At 36.9% G+C, this 18,127-nt stretch overlaps 1 protein-coding gene across 1 annotated transcript; it reads right to left on the bottom strand.

Moving 5' to 3' along the window:
* Window positions 1-360: 360 nt before the first annotated feature.
* On the bottom strand, window positions 361-17,634 carry LOC136342284 (retinal homeobox protein Rx3-like). Its single transcript, XM_066287941.1, has 3 exons — window positions 17,448-17,634; window positions 9,036-9,256; window positions 361-896 (listed from the first exon to the last, which is right to left on the bottom strand). The coding sequence occupies exons 1-3, from the start codon at window positions 17,533-17,535 to the stop codon at window positions 537-539; spliced, it is 669 nt and encodes a 222-aa protein (XP_066144038.1). The 5' UTR covers window positions 17,536-17,634; the 3' UTR covers window positions 361-536.
* Window positions 17,635-18,127: the final 493 nt, after the last annotated feature.

Here is an 18,127-nt window from a genome sequence, read left to right as displayed (position 1 = left end):
TAAAGTATGTAAAGTTCCCCATTGCTCACCCTTTATATCTGCAAGGTGATATATTTTCTTGAATTGAAAAAGTCAATTTTTTCGCTCTAATTTTGTGTCTTTTGTGTTAAGTGAATGTGGTACTGAAATAAGGCTTCAACATGGATCAAGTGATTCTTTTATTGACCTGAGAATGCCAAATTATCAAGTCGAGTACATCCTCGTATGTTACATTTAAGGTAAGAAAATGCTTAAAATAAATAGGCACACCTCAATTGATACTTTATTTGAAAAAAATGTTCTATTACTCTCAATTCGTCCCATATCCAGGAAGCAGGAATTAACTGTTTTGTGCAAGTTTGAAATGTGACCAACAGTAAAACACAGGAATGGTAAACTATTAAAAATATATTTATATTATCCAGCCGCGTAACTTTAAGACTATACAATGTCAATCACTAAAATAATAACTACTACAAATTATCTAACGAAACAGTATAAAATTCTCACCTACCCCTCCTTATACAACATATCTACACCCCGAACATCTACATGAACTATGGAGGCGGAGGAGGACTGGATCCACCAGAATTCGTCTCTTGAGGAGTTTTCAATTTCTCATTGAGACAAGTACCGAACTTGGCGACACTCTCAGCCAATGCGAACCTTGTCATTAAAAAAGCCTGTATGTTGGGCACCCCCATTTGGTTAGCCACCCAAGGGAACCCTAACGGCGTGTTCCCATACACTGCGGGCAGTTGAGTTCGAGGCCAAAATGTGTCGTTTATGGAAAGTTGGCTCATGTGCATTTGGTACTCCGCCATTCCTTGTTGTTCGGCGTGGATTAAGGCGCTCGTGTCGCGTCCTAGAGATTTCTCACGTTTTCTCCATTTGGCTCGCCGGTTTTGAAACCACACCTGGAACAGTGAAGATGCTCTTTATTTTACGTCGTTACAACGTTGTGTAACGTCGCAACATCGTGAGACACACATTATTACAACGTTGTTACAACGTTACGAGTTACTGCGAACATCAACGTTGTTGATGTGCGTATTTAAGTAACTTAAGATTGTTGTGTTGGTAATTTGCAATCGATGCTATGAACTATGATATGCCGGGGTATTGACCTGGTGTAGAAAGGTGCCAAGATGGTGTATTGACTGTTAGTGGTCATTGTTTATCAAGAGGTAAAAGTACTAATAAACCGGCCAACAAAAGTTAGGAATATTAAAGTATTTTGGATATTGATTAGAGCTAACAACAGGAATTATTTTTTTTATAATTCTTATCACAAAATAAGCAAAAAATGATTGTTGAAATGTTTTTTATTTTTTTAAGAAAACCGAAAAATAATATAGAATTTTTGAAAAATCGAAAATAACATAAAAACTACGTCTTGAAAATAAGTATGCCGTTGGTCTCTACTGACGTATACAGGGTGTTTGGTTGAGCGGTGCAACTCCGAAAGAAAAAATGATTTTGAAAGCATTTAAGTACATATACTATTATACAAAGTGTTACGCATATCGTGATATCGTCATTTTTGCGAATTTTGCCAAATTCTTTGCTTACTCCTACATAAGTTGCAATAAAAATTTAATGAAGCATTTGATCGGACTATCTTTCTTCCTATAAACTTGTATATGCATTTTCTCGAAATCAAACATGTTATGGAATTTATATACGGAAAAAAAATTGCAGCCCTTTAAAATTACAAAAGTGAACTTCTTCAGTACCAAATCTCGATTTTGTAACCAAAAAAAAGTAAGTTGCAAATTCAAGAGTTGTTCACGTATCTTCGAAAACTTCTTGGACCATTGCTCTTTCCATTGCTGTATGGAAACACGCAGACTTAATGCTGCATAAGATATTTAATTAAGAAAGGAAAAAAAATACTCGCAAAATCATATGGCGATTTAACAAATTAAATAGAAAATTAATAATTATTTATTATATATCCGTTAATTATACTATTTACTTATGATTAATTTTCATGCCCGAAATGTCTGTGATGGTTACTTCTAGCCTCATTTCAGCCTTCATTACGTCTGCCGCCCCATTAATTTTTTAGATTAGATGGTCTCAATAATGGATTTCCACATTTTATACTACTTCCCTCGTTCGTCCCCATATATGATGGACCCTTGGGGTCAGATCTGGAGAACTGACAGGTCATAAGATCGGACCATTTCGCCCTATCCATCTTTCAGGAAATTTATTATTTAAAAACTTCCTTATTGTTCTTCGAAATTAGGCGGGACATCCATCGTTTTGAAACGTGATTTTCTCTTTTACGTCTAAAGGCATTTTATCCAAAATATTTGATAAATTAATTGTTAAAAAACCTAAATAATTTTCGTCATTTAAATTGTCTCGCTAAAAATGGGGTTATCAAAAGCTTGCCTATTATACCAGCCCACACGTTTACCCTAAACTTATGTTGAAACAAAACATAATTTTTCAGATGCTGACTTTGTTCAACCCCATAATGCAAATTATAAAAGTTGATAATCCCTTCACGAGAAAATTTCAATTCGCCAAGCTATAAAACCTTGCGAAGAAATCTTCCATCATGGATATCGGTATGTAAGATGAATCGACAAAAAGTCTTTCTTCAGATTGGGTCTCCTTCCTCAAGTGCTTCCCAACATCTCAGCATCCTTTCAATAAGAAGGTTTCTCTTCTCTTGTAGTAAATTTTCCCATAACATGTGGAAGAAGTTTTCGAAGCTGTGGCATTGTTTGGGGACGTGGTCGATGTTCTTCAACACTTCTTTGCAACGCGTCCCTTTCACGTTCAATGGGGTTAAAGTCAGGCGATTTTGACGGAAATGATAAATATTCGATACCTAAATCTTAAATCGCATCCACATTATATACAGTAAAATGATTGCTGCGAGTTGTAGTCGGGTCTTACTGTGCAAAAATGGAAAATTTTCTCCTATAGCAGCTTGAAAATTTGACAGAATAACGTTGATTATGTCTTCTTCATAGATTAGGTGTATTCGTGTTTCTTTCCAAGGTTTATCCGAACACGAAGACGCCGACTATCAAAGTAACGGCCAAATCTGGATTCGTCCGTGGAAAATACAAAACGACACTCTTCACACTAACTGATGCGCTCTCTGGCCCACTCTAGTCTTGCAGGTTTTTTTCTTGGGTAGGAGGAACTCTTCCTAAAAGACGTCTTGAGATTAGGTTTATTGTTTTAAGTCTTCAAGGAATTGTTTCAATGGGAACTTGGACTATCGGCCAAATGTCTACATGTAGACCGGGCGCAGTCTCTTCGCGCAGAAACTGTAATAAGTCAATCTTGCGCAACTCTTGGGCAGCCGTGGTTTTCTTCGGTCGCCCTACGTGCCGTCTTTCAGTGACGTCTTCAGTTTGCTGAAACCTTGTTAATAGCCTGGATAGCATGCTTTCCAGAAACGTGGGACAATTACACAACATTCCGTTGTTTCAAACCAGGCTGTAACATGCGTATAGCCCTGTTTTGTTCTCCTGATCTTGACGTTTCTTCGAACCGTTCCGAAAATATTCGAACACCTTTATATACCCAAGACAAGAACTACCCAAATGGTAAAGTCATCCGATATCAATGTTTTGATTAGATCTACAGAAACAATTTTAAATAATAATAAACTTTTTTTGTCAATTTTTTGTTATCGCTTTAAAAGTGATGCGAAAAAATATACAGGGTGTTTAAAAAAGAGGAGGTAACATTTAAGGGGGTGATTGCTCAGGTCGTTTTGTGAATAAAACTTCCTCTGAACATAGGTACGTAAATGTATTCCAAGATACAGGGTGTATTTTTTTTAATAACGGTTTTTGAAAAATAATTCAAGTATCTTTTGATCGATTTTTAAAAACTTTTAAAAAATCATCAAAGGAAAAAATATTTTAAGGGATAAGGGAATAAACCCTTGATTCTTTTTTATGTTTTTGTTTGGTAAGTGGACATGCCACAAAATGGTTTTTATTTGTTATCTTGTAAACGGAGCAAGGTACAACGAAAATTCAAGAGACAAAAGAGTTGTATTTTTTGTTGCTTTATCTCAAAAAAATATCTAAATTTAATTAAAATCAGTGGTGTACATTTTTTAGTGAAAAATTTGGTTAAGGTGTCCCCCTGACGCAACTGGACATAATAGTTTTAATCTAGTTAGAGTCAATCAGCCTCTTGTTACTATAAACAATGCTACCAAATTTCAATAAAATCGATCATAAGATATTTGATTTATCTTTTAAAAACCATTGTTTTAATAAAATGAACACCCTGTACCTTGGAAACGATACATTTCCGGACCCATACTTATAGGAACTTTTTTTCATAAAATGACCTGGGAAAACACCCCCGTAAATATTTCCGCCTATTTTTTAAACACCCTGTATATTTATCAGCATGTTATTTGTCGTTTATTAAGATTTGACCATATTCCCAATATTTCTAGAGATGTTCGTAAGAAGGAAATTTCTTATTAAATCGAAACTAATTATTATTAACGTGGGTGCAGAAGTCCACATAAATTATTAAAATGGAATTGGGTCAGGCCATTTCAACATTTTCGAGCCTCAGTGTTGGTCAAAGCAAGTACGAGCAAAATGTGAATAGAAAAGCCATGAATAGTTGGCTAGGAAATTTACACTCATCCAAGTTTGTACATTAATAGAGACACGTGTCCCTTACCCAATCAATAAAATCACCAAAGAGACCTTCATATACGCTATTTTCGCTTAAATCCTATACGAAAAGGACCCCACTCTTTGTGAGATACTTAGAAAATTGCATTCATATGTTATATTCCAATTTTGACGGATTTTGCTCGTTAGGATGTTGATTATTCACAATAATAAACCAATTGCTTTGAAGGTTGTTTGATTCGTAGCTGAGTAATTGAGGATTTCCTAAATATAAATTCAAACTGGATAAAAAGAAGAAGATAATTCTAGTCAGTCCAAAACACTAAATGATTTAATCTAAAATGTGTGTTTCTTTGCTAAACGTGGCCCTCGTGAGGCAAACCAACTAGTTCTTCTGGATACTTCATTTCATTGAATAATTTGATTTGTCGCAGACCCTCACCGCTGAGAGGACACCATACATAGGCCTGTGGCACAAAGAGATAGAATGGAAGTGTCCTTGTGGTCAAAAAGTTAGAAAAACTGACGTCTAATAACAGCTGTAACATGGATGGTCCTCTGTGGGACTTAGGGCCGGTTGTTCAGCGTCCAGTTCGAGAGCAGCAGCTGCCAGCTAACAACTAACTGGGAGAAGAAACGCTTTTTATGACGAAGTTAGGGCTTGACCAAACGTCAACATCCAAAGATCCCTTGATATAGCCTGTAGCTATCGTGTCCCATTTCCATCCCCCCTTGTCGCTTTCGAAGGGTCTGACCATTACCGCAATCTCCTAATATTGTTGCGTTGGTTTTTCAAGATTTTTGGAGGCATCGACTCGGTTGGGGAAATTATTTTTATTCGTTTTTATGGAGACATAATGGAGAAATTGTAGAGTGCGTTCGCGAAGAAGTGCATAATGTAGTTATATGTGGCTCTAAGGGGTCAAAAGCAAACCACCTAATTTGAGTGAAACCGAGTACGATAAAAAAAAATCGACCGAGCAAACCTTCTCTTCTCTGTGCATTGCTTGAGGACTCTACAAAGCAGTTTGTAGCGTAATTATTTCTGTAGTGATACTCCATTCCGCAAAAATTTTTCCATCAGCCCCTGCCAGAAATCTAACCAAGTCGTATTGGTAATGGAAAGAGCCACCCTCAAAGTCGCAAATTTAAGGGTTGTTTACGTTCCTATTGCCGATTGGGTCACAGTTGCACCTAATGCACATGAGGTTTAACTCTTTTTCACCTACCTACATCTCACAATTGAGTCCTATTTGGGGGATTATGTGAAAAGCCCAAGATCAATGAGAACAATCTTTCACTTTGACCCTTAAGCCTTTAGCGAATCATAGAAGCAGAGCGAAATGCAATTAACTGCCAGTATCGATTTTCCTGCAACCCCCAATATAAAAAGCCCGTTTGAAACTGGTAATATCACTTAATGCCCTTTTCGCTACTGCGCTCGAAATTTCGAATATAATAGTCTTATATGATTAGGCGTTTTATTCGGTAATACCCGACTAATGATGGACATTAACTTGAACTTAATTGGTAACAATTTAGATAATTAATCTGCCTTGTAGCTGTTGAAGTGGGAGCGCAATTGCCCATTGTTCGCCACAATGGAGGTAATCGGAACTGGATCCGGCACTAGATTTTCTCTGATGTCTCATTTAAAGTGCCTCCCTGCTACGTATATAATGATGGAGGGCTGTCTCTTTTCATAATTGCCTTTTCAGCGGCGATTTAAGGACAGTTGAATGCGTCGCACAAAGGATATTCCAATATTTTACTTATGGATGATTTTTAATGTTGATGTCATTGAGGTGGAACGCAATTTATAACTTGCGCCAGATAACTACCAGCTTGCAAATCAATTCTTACTTTTTCAGAGAATGGCAATAAGTTAAACGTGAAATACTTAAATTGCTACCAGTTAATTTTGAACAAATCGGGATAGGAATTAACGGACCAGTGATATGGCCGCCGCCTTCGCCAGATTTGATGCCGCTGGAATTACTTTTGTCGACACATAAAGAACAAACGATGCCAGCAACAACTTCGGAAACTTCGATAATATCTTACTCAGCATGCACGCAAATTCTATTTCCAATATTCATATCTTTAATGCCCTTGGAAGTATTGTGAAGCGAAGCAATTTGCGTTTCGTAAATACCAGATAAAACTGTTTGAACATATAGAGAAGGAGGTGGAAGTTTGCGTATTTTTGAGCTGGAGCTAAAAGAACTTACAAAATTTTTACAGTCTCTCTTCAAACCATTTTTAATACCGTATGTGTCTCGGCCTGGCAGAGACGTGCCATGATTGGGGTTAATAAATGTATTTATTGGGCTAATAGTTTTGCCTTAGGGACTGAAACATGTTTCGGATATAACATCGGATTAATGCTTAGAAACGTTAGATGTCCAGCCAACCATGCCAGTTAACACCGAATTCCTGACATCGATAAATGACCAGTCTGAATGTTGTGCAGCATCAACTGCCATCGTCTACTACAGGTTCGGAAAATGACCAAGTTCTTTGATTAAATTTTTTCGATCCACATCTCTTAGGAAACAATTCTTCCGCAATATCCAGAAAAATGGGATGGTTCGGGAGATATTCGGCTAGTTTTCAATATCATACCTAATTCTACATAAATGTCGCCTTTTAATGAAAACATTGACTTTTTTCTGCAGTAAATTACTTTAAGACGAGCAAGCGTGCACTATGTGCACGAATACCTTTTAGGACCTTAATTAAGAAGAAAATTTAATTAATCACATCCTGCACGTATATTGTCGCAAAATTGAATCACGTGAGTTTGTTACGAAATTGCCAGACCGGCCAGGGAAATGATCTCGGTAATTTCACTAGTGCAAATTACTGCTGTAATTCGCCACTGACTGGTTCAGCGCAACATTAAGCGACCAGTAAGGCATTCTTGAATGCAATACAAGCAGTAATTTTCGTGGGAGGTTAATTACATTAAATTAATTTAATCACTTTACATTACTGTTCATTAAAAATATTTCTTTATCGTGTTATGGTATTTTAAATAATTTAAGATATTACATGGTTAAATACGGGATGTTTCAGAACAATGGGATCAAATGTTTAGGAATTGTTCAGTGTAACAGTAGAAGACGTTTGGGTATAAGAGTTCGTTTCCGCACATGACTCCCCAAAGAGCTACGGCCTTTTGACGCTTCAAGAGAGTTATATGAAAAAATATTTTTTTAAGAAGTTTTAGTACGTTTCATTTAAGTTTATTTGTACAAAATAACACTATAGTAATTACTCAATATGCGGTCCTTGAACTTCATTGCAGTTGGTTAAACGACGTACATAATCGTTTTGAACGGTTTCAAATGCCGCAGTGATTCATGCAATCAGATCTTGGTCTGTTTCCACTGGCATTTCATAAACTCGAACCTTCACAGGTTCCCACAGAAAGAAATCTGAAGATGTCAGATCGAGTGACTTAGGGGGCCACGGAACCGGACCACCTCCGCCATTCCAATATTGTCCGAATGGCCGATTCAAATACTGACGGACGCGAGAAGAAAGGTGTGCAGGGGCACCATCATGTTACAGCCACGTTTGCTGTCAAATTTAATGGGACGTTTTCAAGAAGTTCCGACAGGACGTCTTGTAGCAATCGCTTGCCAGTGACAAAACTGAACTCTTGGCTGATGAATTGATGCTGTCAAATCTTGGACTTTATGTAAATGAGAGGGATTAAGTTGTCCTATCTGCCAAACGGAAAGGTGAGTTGCACCCATATCTTGCATATCTTGAAGAGTACTAGTCGAAGGTTCATGTGCAGGACATCTTCCTCAAAATGAACCGTTCTTACCGTTCTTTCTGCATTAGTTTCTTGCATTTTAGGTTTCAAAGTATCACTTACGGGAAATTGCCGATGAACTGCAATAAACTTTTAGTAGGATGGGGCCTTGAGGGAAAACGTTCTTGATGAAGCCCTCAGCAGTTTTGACGTTGCAATTTGTGTCTCCATATGATGCATATCTGCCAATCCCGGATTGGTGTAATTCTCCGTACAGACCGATTACTTCGCAAACTTTTTAAAATTTTCAAAATCTACGAGTGAATGTGTCAAAGTAACGATCAAGAATTTCTGTCATCAGTTTGGGCTGAGAAAAACATTTAGGAAAAGGTACTTAACAGATGCATTTAAGGTCAAGGACGACATTTTCAACAGTTTGTGTAGTGTTACTTTGTATAAACATATTAACTTAAAAAGCACTCAAACTTGCTAAAAACATTTTTACGCAAAACTGCCTTAAAACCTCATGAGGTCGCAGCGCTGTGGGGGGACATTTGCGGACGCAGGTCCTTACACTCAGACGTCTTCTATTTTTACACCGTACAATCCCTAAAATAGCTCTGAAACGCCCTATATACTGGCATACTCACTTGTACTCTAGCCTCAGTCAAATCCAGCCTCATAGCGAGCTCCTCCCTAGTGAACACATCGGGGTATTGCGTCTTCTCAAAGGCCGATTCCAAGATATGGAGCTGATATGTCGTGAAGGTGGTTCTCGATCGCCGAACCTTCCTTGGCCTAGATTCTTCTAAGTCATCCGAACCTTCGTTGGAGTTACTGATATTGTGCTTGTCATCCTCGGTGGTACTACCTGAAACAACACCCCTAAATAATGAAACTTGGTGCTTGTTAAATCTATTTACAATTTGTACCCTCTTGATACTTATGCAATAGCCAACATTCATTTGAATTTGAATTACTTAATCCAGTTTAAACGTTCAGCTTTAATGGACGCTAATTCAGCTCGGCATACGATTTAAAAAGGTATACATACACAAATAATAAAACTTAGTCCGATTTACGAATGGAGATTTTAAGCTATTAAGCCGATTACAAGCGCATTGTATAAGCTGCGTAGGCACCAGAAAACTTTATACAGGGGAATGGGAGTGCACGAAATTGGTCAGTTAGTCAATTAATAAGGGGTCATGTCTTGTCTTTGCCAAACGTCTATGCGACCCCATTTAACGAGACATCTTGCGGTACCCGTATTTCACTCATTCACTCAATAACGGTGCAATTCCGAGTTTTATTTTTTCAATTCGTTTAAATCGTTAATTAAATTCTCAAGCGTTAATTTTCTCCTCGCGTTTCGCATTTTTACCTTCTTTAGAGCTCGTGTACGTGAATTATCGTTACCAATTTGCTCTAAATGTAGTTAAACTCCTCTCTGTGATGGGCTCTATTTTCTGGGAAACTCTTATTTTTTTTTAATGGAGGCTAATATTCCTGAATAGTACAAAATCGTTAAATGTTCAGACCTGTCTTCTCTGCTTATTGTGGAATATGGTAGTTCGGAGATCACACAGTCTGTTGACCGTTGAAAGGCCGAAAACGCCTTCGGCTTCCAAATAAATCGGAAATAAATTGCCACGGCTCATCCGTAAGCAGAGGCAATTTTTCGATATTTTTAATTTGTTCAGATTATGATATTTCAAAATTTGAATTTTAATGTTTGTAACCGGCGAGGCAGACAGTATAATAGAGGGAGAGGAGGGGGTGGTATTTTCTCTGTAGGTGTAGAATTAGACCAACTCTACCGATAAGTCGATCACCAGGTTCCTGCAAGTTTAGAGTCGAGTGGAGAATCTGAAGAAGTGCACTAAGATTCGAGCACCATTGTCCAATTTACGCAAAATAATTTAGAGAGACGCGTGCGATATAGCGGCACCAGTAATACCGCTTTGTTGGTATGGACCTCGCCTCTTGAACATTTTCTTCCATTTTCAGCACAAACGTTAAACAATTTAACGAATAATTAGGTAATAAAAAGCCAAACTAAAAAAGTTAAAGCCAAATATCTCCCCTAATCCCCAATTTATTACGTGTCGCGCTGCCTGGTTACAGCCGAGCATACCGCTTTATCATATCACACTGCCGAGAAAACGTCCCGAGCGTTCATGAGAATTTTTATTTTTCTTTTGTGTTTTTCTTATAGAATGATTTATTTGATTTTAGTGAAATTTTATACATGTAATTACGTGACAATTTCTAACAATTTTATCATGTTTAAAAAGGGTTCAAATTTTTTGCGGGCCTCCCCTTTGTTAATGTACGGCACGCACATCCGTCAGTTAAGAGAAAATCCTCACGGCCGTCGTTAGAGCAGAGCGGCCGTAAATAGAGCGAAATCTCTTGTCACATATGCGAGGCGCACATTGCGCAGCCTTTCACGTTTGATCCGAATGTGACAGAGATGTGAAAATTTTTGTCTATTGAATTTTTTTTTTTTTGAAAGAACCCTAAAACTGCAACTACTAAGAGTAAAATGGCAGTAAGAGGCGAACACCAGACTACCTAAACTTTCAAGTTTGAACCGACATGTAAACAAATACATCAAGCTAATAGCGGAAGCCTCGTAAAGTACACGAAAGTTGAATTTATTGTCACTCTCGGCGTATGAGGCGTTACTTAATAGTGCAACCTTCAAATCTCCTACTTACCGAATTTCAACCAATAAAATCCATCGATTTCGATTATGCTGTCAAAAACGCCGTGGATTTCAAACCTGCAAGGACACAACTTCACTGTCCAATATTTATACCAGCGAAAATATCCAGAGGAAGCAAAACTACAGAAAGCAACGGATGTGCTTTCCAGGCCAAGCTAGAGTTTCAAAAACATGGAATGGCATATACATTGTCGGCCAAAAGTGTAGAAACAATTCTAAATTATCAATAACTCTGCAAAAAAATTAACCTAAACGCTTAATCGTCCTGTATATAAAATTTTAAAATAATATTCCCGTATATAAGTATTTATTTTTGAATTTTTTTGCTAAGAGATAACTGATGAATTGGGTGCAGCAAAAAGCAAAGAAACATTTATTAATAACCTTTTTATATTCACAACAACTAGTATCCAACTGCGTATCCTCTAATTTTTATCACGTCAATACAATTAGATCAGATTGACTTGATCAGGCTGTCAATGTATCCGGGAGTTACTGAAGCCAAGGCTTCTTTCAATGTAAAGAACAGTTCGTCTTGATTTTTAAATTTGCTTGGATGTCATTAGCGCAACTGTCTATCTAACTCATCCATAGGTTCTCGATGGGGTTCAAATCGGGACTCTGTGCTGGCCAATTCAAAACGCAAATCCCGTTTTCTGCAATTCAACGTTTAACGATCCCGACAGTTATCATGTTGAGATGAGCAGCGCAACGGCATATTTTCTTTCGTATATGGACACATTTGATTCTGCAATATTTCCAGATACTGAAACCCATCCTTCTTTTCTTGTATTCTAATCAAGGGGCAAACACTACTCTCATGAAAACCCGAAAAACATTCCCACACTATAACATTTCCTTGGCCGTGTTTTATTATTGGTGATGTGTATTTAGGGCCTAACCTACACTGTTTTGACCGTCTCACCCACTTCACTCTATCTGATTCGAAAAATTTGAATTTGCTTTCGTTTGGGCATAATACAGTCCTTCATTTCGAAATACTTCAGTCAGTGTGATTTTTTGAAAATTGAAGTCTGGCGACTCGGTTTTTGGCAGATATAAAATGAAATTTTGTTGGGCGCCTTCCATAAAGCCCCAAACTACTCGAGCGATAGCGAATCCTACGAGGCAAAAGCGATATTTCTGGAAATTCCTTCTTCACTGTAGTGGAAGATGCAAATGGATTTGCCACAACGAATTTTTTCGTTAGCCTCTCTTCAGCGGGGGTTGTTTTTCAGGCTTTTCAGTTTTCGTAGGGTTTTTCATTGTTCCACAACGTTTAAAACATGAAATAGTTTTACTTATCGCAGATCAATTGAGATTAAATTGTCGAGCAATTGAAGCCTGCTTTTCACCACCTTTAAACTTTTCAATAATTTTTAATTTAACATCTTCAGATAAAGCATGATCGCGTGGCATTTTCAGCGCGACTCTCTACAAAAGTCATGGATAATTGTTCCAGTAAATTACAATGGCAAAGATTATTCTCTCCATTCTGATGCACCGAATTTATCATTTCTCTCTTAGCAAAAAAAATAAAAAATAAATATTCATGTACAGGAATATTATTTATAAGTTGAAATCAACTTTGTCTACAGGAGGAGAAGTCTTTAAATCATTTGTTGCAGAGCTATTGATAGTTTTAAATTATTTATCTACTTTTTGCCGATAGTGCATTTGGACTTTTCGACATTGCTGAACGCAGTAGGAGCGAAAATTAGAAGCATCAAGAAAAAGAAAGTTGATAGGAAACTCCTAAAAAATAACTATACCTTAGTTATAGACGACTTTGCATACTTCCTTTGAATGCCATAAGATGGTCAAAAGAAGTGAAAACGCAGTAGCAGGAAATAAAATTATTCAATGGATTAATAGATGAAATTGCACACTTTAGACTTCAGCAAACCCTGCGTATCTGGTGAAGCAGTGGAAATACCCTTTGCCCAAGTCGAACACATTCCATCCTTTTGCCGATAACATGGCATTGGGCATAAGAAATGATCTGATCAATTTCTAGCTCTTGCTACCCTCTGTATACCTAGCTTGCTTTCTATCAGTCTCACACATAGGCAGGCTATCACAGATCTCCTGCATGAACTCATTACGAGAGAGAGAATGTAAATGTTGTTCACAGTACAGATCACACAAACATTTTCAAAAAGTCGATTTATTCTATTAAACTGTATATGTGTATTGAACACGAACACGTCCAGAGCATTCATGTTCATTTCTATACTGCTGTAGAAAATAATTTTCGGGCGGAGTTGAGCATCCAACAGCTTTTACCAAAAGAACATGACTTTGGCGGACAGTCTAGTACTTTCCTTACTCAACGTATGGACTTCTACGATAGTCTGAGGATGCGCCGATGTAAATTTGGTTCGTTATCGAAAATTGGTCGAACATTTATGAAGAAATGTTTTATGTAGAAATCATTCCTGCTACCCGCATAATAACGAAATCAGCAACCAGTACTGAATGCTGATTTGGGTACTGGATGTGGATACATGGGTATTGGGTATGGATGCGCGCAAACCAGCGAAATTGGAAGTCGCAGTACTTATGGGGCAGGATAGTGATAGTGACGGGTAGTGCAGTAATAACTATTTTGGCTGAAATATTGTTAATACTTAGTGAAGAAAAAGCTGCGTTTCAATTAATTCTACGGACCATGAATCAGGACCCGAATCTAGCGTTAATTTTGTAACGCCCTTAGGTCGGAGTCAGCTTGACTCCTTGGATTTGCTCGGGCGTGACCCATTGCTTTTTGAACAAAGCAAAGCGATCTCTGAAGCAACAATTAGCCTAGATAGAGATAACATAGAGATCACACAGGAGGGGTAGTTGTCACACTAATTTCAACTCAGGAACGATTTAATAGGTCTATTTACACTCATAGGAATTTAATAACCCATCCCATGAGGCATAGGACGCAGAGAAAACCGCCAGTCATAATCACCCACCATATTCTAACCTTCAACTTTAGTTGTTGAGCACCATGATCCACCATAGCCTAATGAATGAAAGATTTGGAGGAGAAGGGTTTTAAAGTCACCATCCAGGACTCCCTTAATAACCTACCAAAATTTACCTAAATTTCTTGATCCGAGACACGCAATAATGGATAACTATGATCGAACGGGTAGACAATGAACATGGCGGATCATGGTCATCCAGCTCGCCTTAACAGATCACTTGGGCGCGCTTATGTCAATAGTTCAATTGTGAGATTGTATAAGAAATAATACACCACCATTATGTAAGAATCAGACTATTCTTTGGCCTACCATACTCATCCACAAACCGTCAAAAATTCCTATTCTGTAAACAATAAAGTTAATTTTTAACATCCCACTGTCGTTTCGATATGTATGGGCGAAAATAGAACGTGGTAATATGCGGCTTTTGTTTCCGGCAAAATTTAATAGGAGATATGTAAACCTTTGACCCGTAAAATTTTTAAATTGTTATAATTACTCCAAATTAAAATGAGTTTAATTGTGTTTAAGCTATAAATTCTCCAATAAAATTAAATGTGTTAATATAGTTTTTTCGTCACTTAAAATTTGAATTGTAACATCTCTGGTGAAACAAATATATTTTACTTGTTTATCTATTCTTCCTGTAAATTACCGGCCACTTTCATTCAATAGGTCAAAAATGTCAACTGTCACCTGTCATTTACGTCACAGGCGTTACACATTTTTGTCATTATTGAAGTTGACGGTCAAATTAAAAAATGTCCAGACAAATTCAATTTGTCTTCTACCTTCAACTCGGTCATACGTTTCTGCGGTAATTTATCAATCAGGAAATTCTCATCCTATCCTACTTGCACCAGAGTGAAATGAATCAAATCCACTGTGTAACTTTTCATAAAAAGACACTATGCGTTTTAAAAGATTCACTTTGATTAATCGCTTTAACAAATCTATTAGAAGAAGCTGTACGAAAATGAATCAGTTAAGTAAAACTGTTTCAAATCCATCGTCCAAGCAAGCATCAATTAATTCAGTCGCATTTAAAGCAAATTGGGCCAAAAATATTTCATAAATCGTTGTTTAAAAAGAAATTTTAAAAGATTCTGATTGTCTAGAGGAAGGGATTTATAGTAGACAAAAGAGAATAAATATTTTAATTTTTGCTACTATTTGCATAAAATAAATATTAATTCATTTGCATTTTGATTTTATTAATAAGTTCAACTGAGTGGTCTTGGACCGCGTAGTAAAATGTCGAGCAAGAATCGCGGAATGGTACCTCTTTTATACAACGAGCACGAAATGGTTAACTCGTGAGCCCTGGACGAGTACGGTAAGTTCCATGTGTAGGAAACGATGATTTTGATGCAACAATACTTCTACCACTGAAACAATACAAATTTCTGAAAAATAAAACTTTTGTAAATAAAAAATTTCTGAAAAATTGAAAATCGCCTTAAGCATAAAAAACCGAACAGCTGCGTCCAAAATTCACCAAAATGGTGTTTGTTTTTTCTTGTTTCCATCCTTAAAGAAAAAGCATATACTATGTAGTAAATAGACCTATAAATCTATCTTCATTTGGAAGAGAAATAGAAGGATCTGATAAAGAGACCTCAGACCATGTTACTCAATAATATCGACAATGTCCTAGTCTTACGACGTACTATTTCTCAAGGGTGTTAAGGGAAATAGACGTTTGTATATAAAACTATAATACATAGTCAACACGCAATGTTTTGTATAACGAGCAGGATTCTGCGAGAGGAGACAAAAAGGTTTTTTATTATGTGGAAATCAGAAGAACCAGGCAAATGTAATATTTGAACACATTCTTCTGAGTTCTGGACAGATATTATGAACAAAAATTAGTTTAGATATGAGCAACTCTAAATTTGAAAGATGGTAGCAGCGTGTCCCTATTCTGTCATCCTATTTGAGTTATTTTTGCTCTATCAATTCTATTAAAAATCCACTCGATAAATCGTTAATTATCTGTAATAAATTTTTAATAATATACTTTTGTCCGATTTGATTGTAAATAGCGGTTTATGACACTATTTTGCAGCCATAAACTTATGCATTACAGCCTTGGTCTAATAAAGCAGCTAAATTTATAACCTTAGCGCAATAAGGCAGTTAAAATGTCTTTTTTGCGAAGTTGCTAATGAAATTGGTTAATGTTCATAATTATCCCTTAGCGGGTAAGAAGTTATCATGAATTTGGAGAGGTAACTAGTTGTAATGTGTTCACAATAAGCTTCCATTTATTGGTCGATTTATCCATTTATGATGCACCGACTTGATTCGTAAAACACAAAAGAAATTCCAGTTAAATTTTTCAAAATGCCATTAGCGCTGCTGTAGTTGCGTAGCGATCATAATTTTTGCTAAATTTTCATAAAAAATGGAAACTTTATGGAAGCTTTTATGTAATTTTTCTTATGGAGCAAAAATCAAAAAACCTCAAATATGTTCCGAGATATCTTCCGTTGCTCGTAAAACCTACGATTTGCAGACGCACTAAATGAATTTTAATGCCTAGACACAGGGCAACTAAATAAAAAATGCGGGTTTGTTGATTTTTAAAAAATTATGAAAAAAACGAAAATCCGCCTCTAGGTTTCGGGATATCGACCAAGACCCGCAAATTACATTACAACGACGGTTCCGAAATAACAGCAGCTACCGAAAGCGGTTGGTTGAAATCGAACAAATTCGCATCATATTTTTCGCCACCCTGTAAGGAATTGCAAATATTTCCTTCAAGACGAGTTCGTCGACGATTTGGAAGAAGCCGGTTTTTGCAGTCTTTTGCTTTTAGCAGGTACTCTCAAAATTAACTAAAAGATGGGCCGTTTCGACTCTGAGCGAAAATTTCAGTTCAGACCCCGATTTTTTCCTTATAAGAGCATATATTTTTTATCTGCTTCGAAGGTAATCGTATTCGTTTAGAGGTTGAACCACGAGGTGTCGAAGAAATGACCGAATTTACTTTTTTAACCGCCCAATTTTAAGGAAAAAATCACTACCTTGAGATCATTAACATGTAAAAAAAATGCTGGCACAGGATCGTAATGGAAAAAGTTTTGCGCCCGTGGTCTGTACGTCTGTATGTGAATTTAGGCGTGATTGAAATGTTGGTCGTAATCTACTGGCCGTTTGAGTCAATGCTGAATAGCGTTTTTCAGGGCGACTTTAGGGGTTTTCAGCAATAAATAATATCTTCTTTAGATCGCTAGGTAGTGCAAATTTTACGTTTTTCCTCGTCATGAGATGCCCCTTTTCCGCTTAAAAGCTATTACAGGTATTAAGAAAAAGAAAAATTTTAAATCAAATTCTCATCTTACCGCAGTGCTCCGTCGACGAACTGAATCCCAAAATCTGATCGATACTATACACAGTGCGCGATTTCTGTTCTCGAATCGAATTAGACATAACTGGGAAAAGAAGTGACTGTTTACTCTGCCTGCTCAACTGTCAATTTTGTGAGACAGAGTGAATCGATAGCCCAAAGGAGTTCTTTAATTGAATCCCTTCGTCCCGAAGGCTATAAGTTACTGAACTAATATTTTAGAGCCCTCGGAGGGGAAGTAAAACCTACCCTCGTATTTTCTCCGCCTTCTCCCATTAGACCAATCAAAATAACTCCTTTATTTACGCATGCTTCCTCATCTAAAGTTAACCACGCCGACCAGCCAACTTAATCTGTTTGAATAATTCGATACCGTGTACTCTACGAAATGTTAACAGTTAATTAAATTGATTACGCCGGTTTATTAAAACGTTATTACTTTATTAGGAGCTGCTTGTAACTTATCAGGTGTTATATATTAATATACTTTTAATAAATGTTTATCTTAAAAACCACGTTTGTTAAACAGTAATAAAATACCTATGAGTGTAATTATTTATGAAAAGGGCCTAATTAAGCAGATAAGGAGACCGATCAGCTTTAACCCTTTTAATAAAGAAAATTATATATTATTCTGCCAGATAATGTTATCTAGCGGAGCGTAGACTTATGGGC

This window comes from Euwallacea fornicatus, chromosome 11 (assembly GCF_040115645.1).
Source record: "Euwallacea fornicatus isolate EFF26 chromosome 11, ASM4011564v1, whole genome shotgun sequence".
Lineage (NCBI taxonomy): Eukaryota > Metazoa > Arthropoda > Insecta > Coleoptera > Curculionidae > Euwallacea > Euwallacea fornicatus.
The sequence above is the reverse complement of the archived record's forward strand: the minus strand, read 5'-3'. Positions and strand labels throughout refer to the sequence as shown.

Bases quoted from the DNA above. Each gene is read 5' to 3' on its own strand.
- LOC136342284 (XM_066287941.1), bottom strand. From the start codon at position 17,535: ATGTCTAATTCGATTCGAGAACAGAAATCGCGCACTGTGTATAGTATC. The intron at 9,257-17,447 runs GTAAGATGAGAA...GTGTTGTTTCAG, and splicing joins TTCGTCGACGGAGCACTGCG to GTAGTACCACCGAGGATGAC. The intron at 897-9,035 runs GTGAGTATGCCA...TCACTGTTCCAG, and splicing joins TGACTGAGGCTAGAGTACAA to GTGTGGTTTCAAAACCGGCG.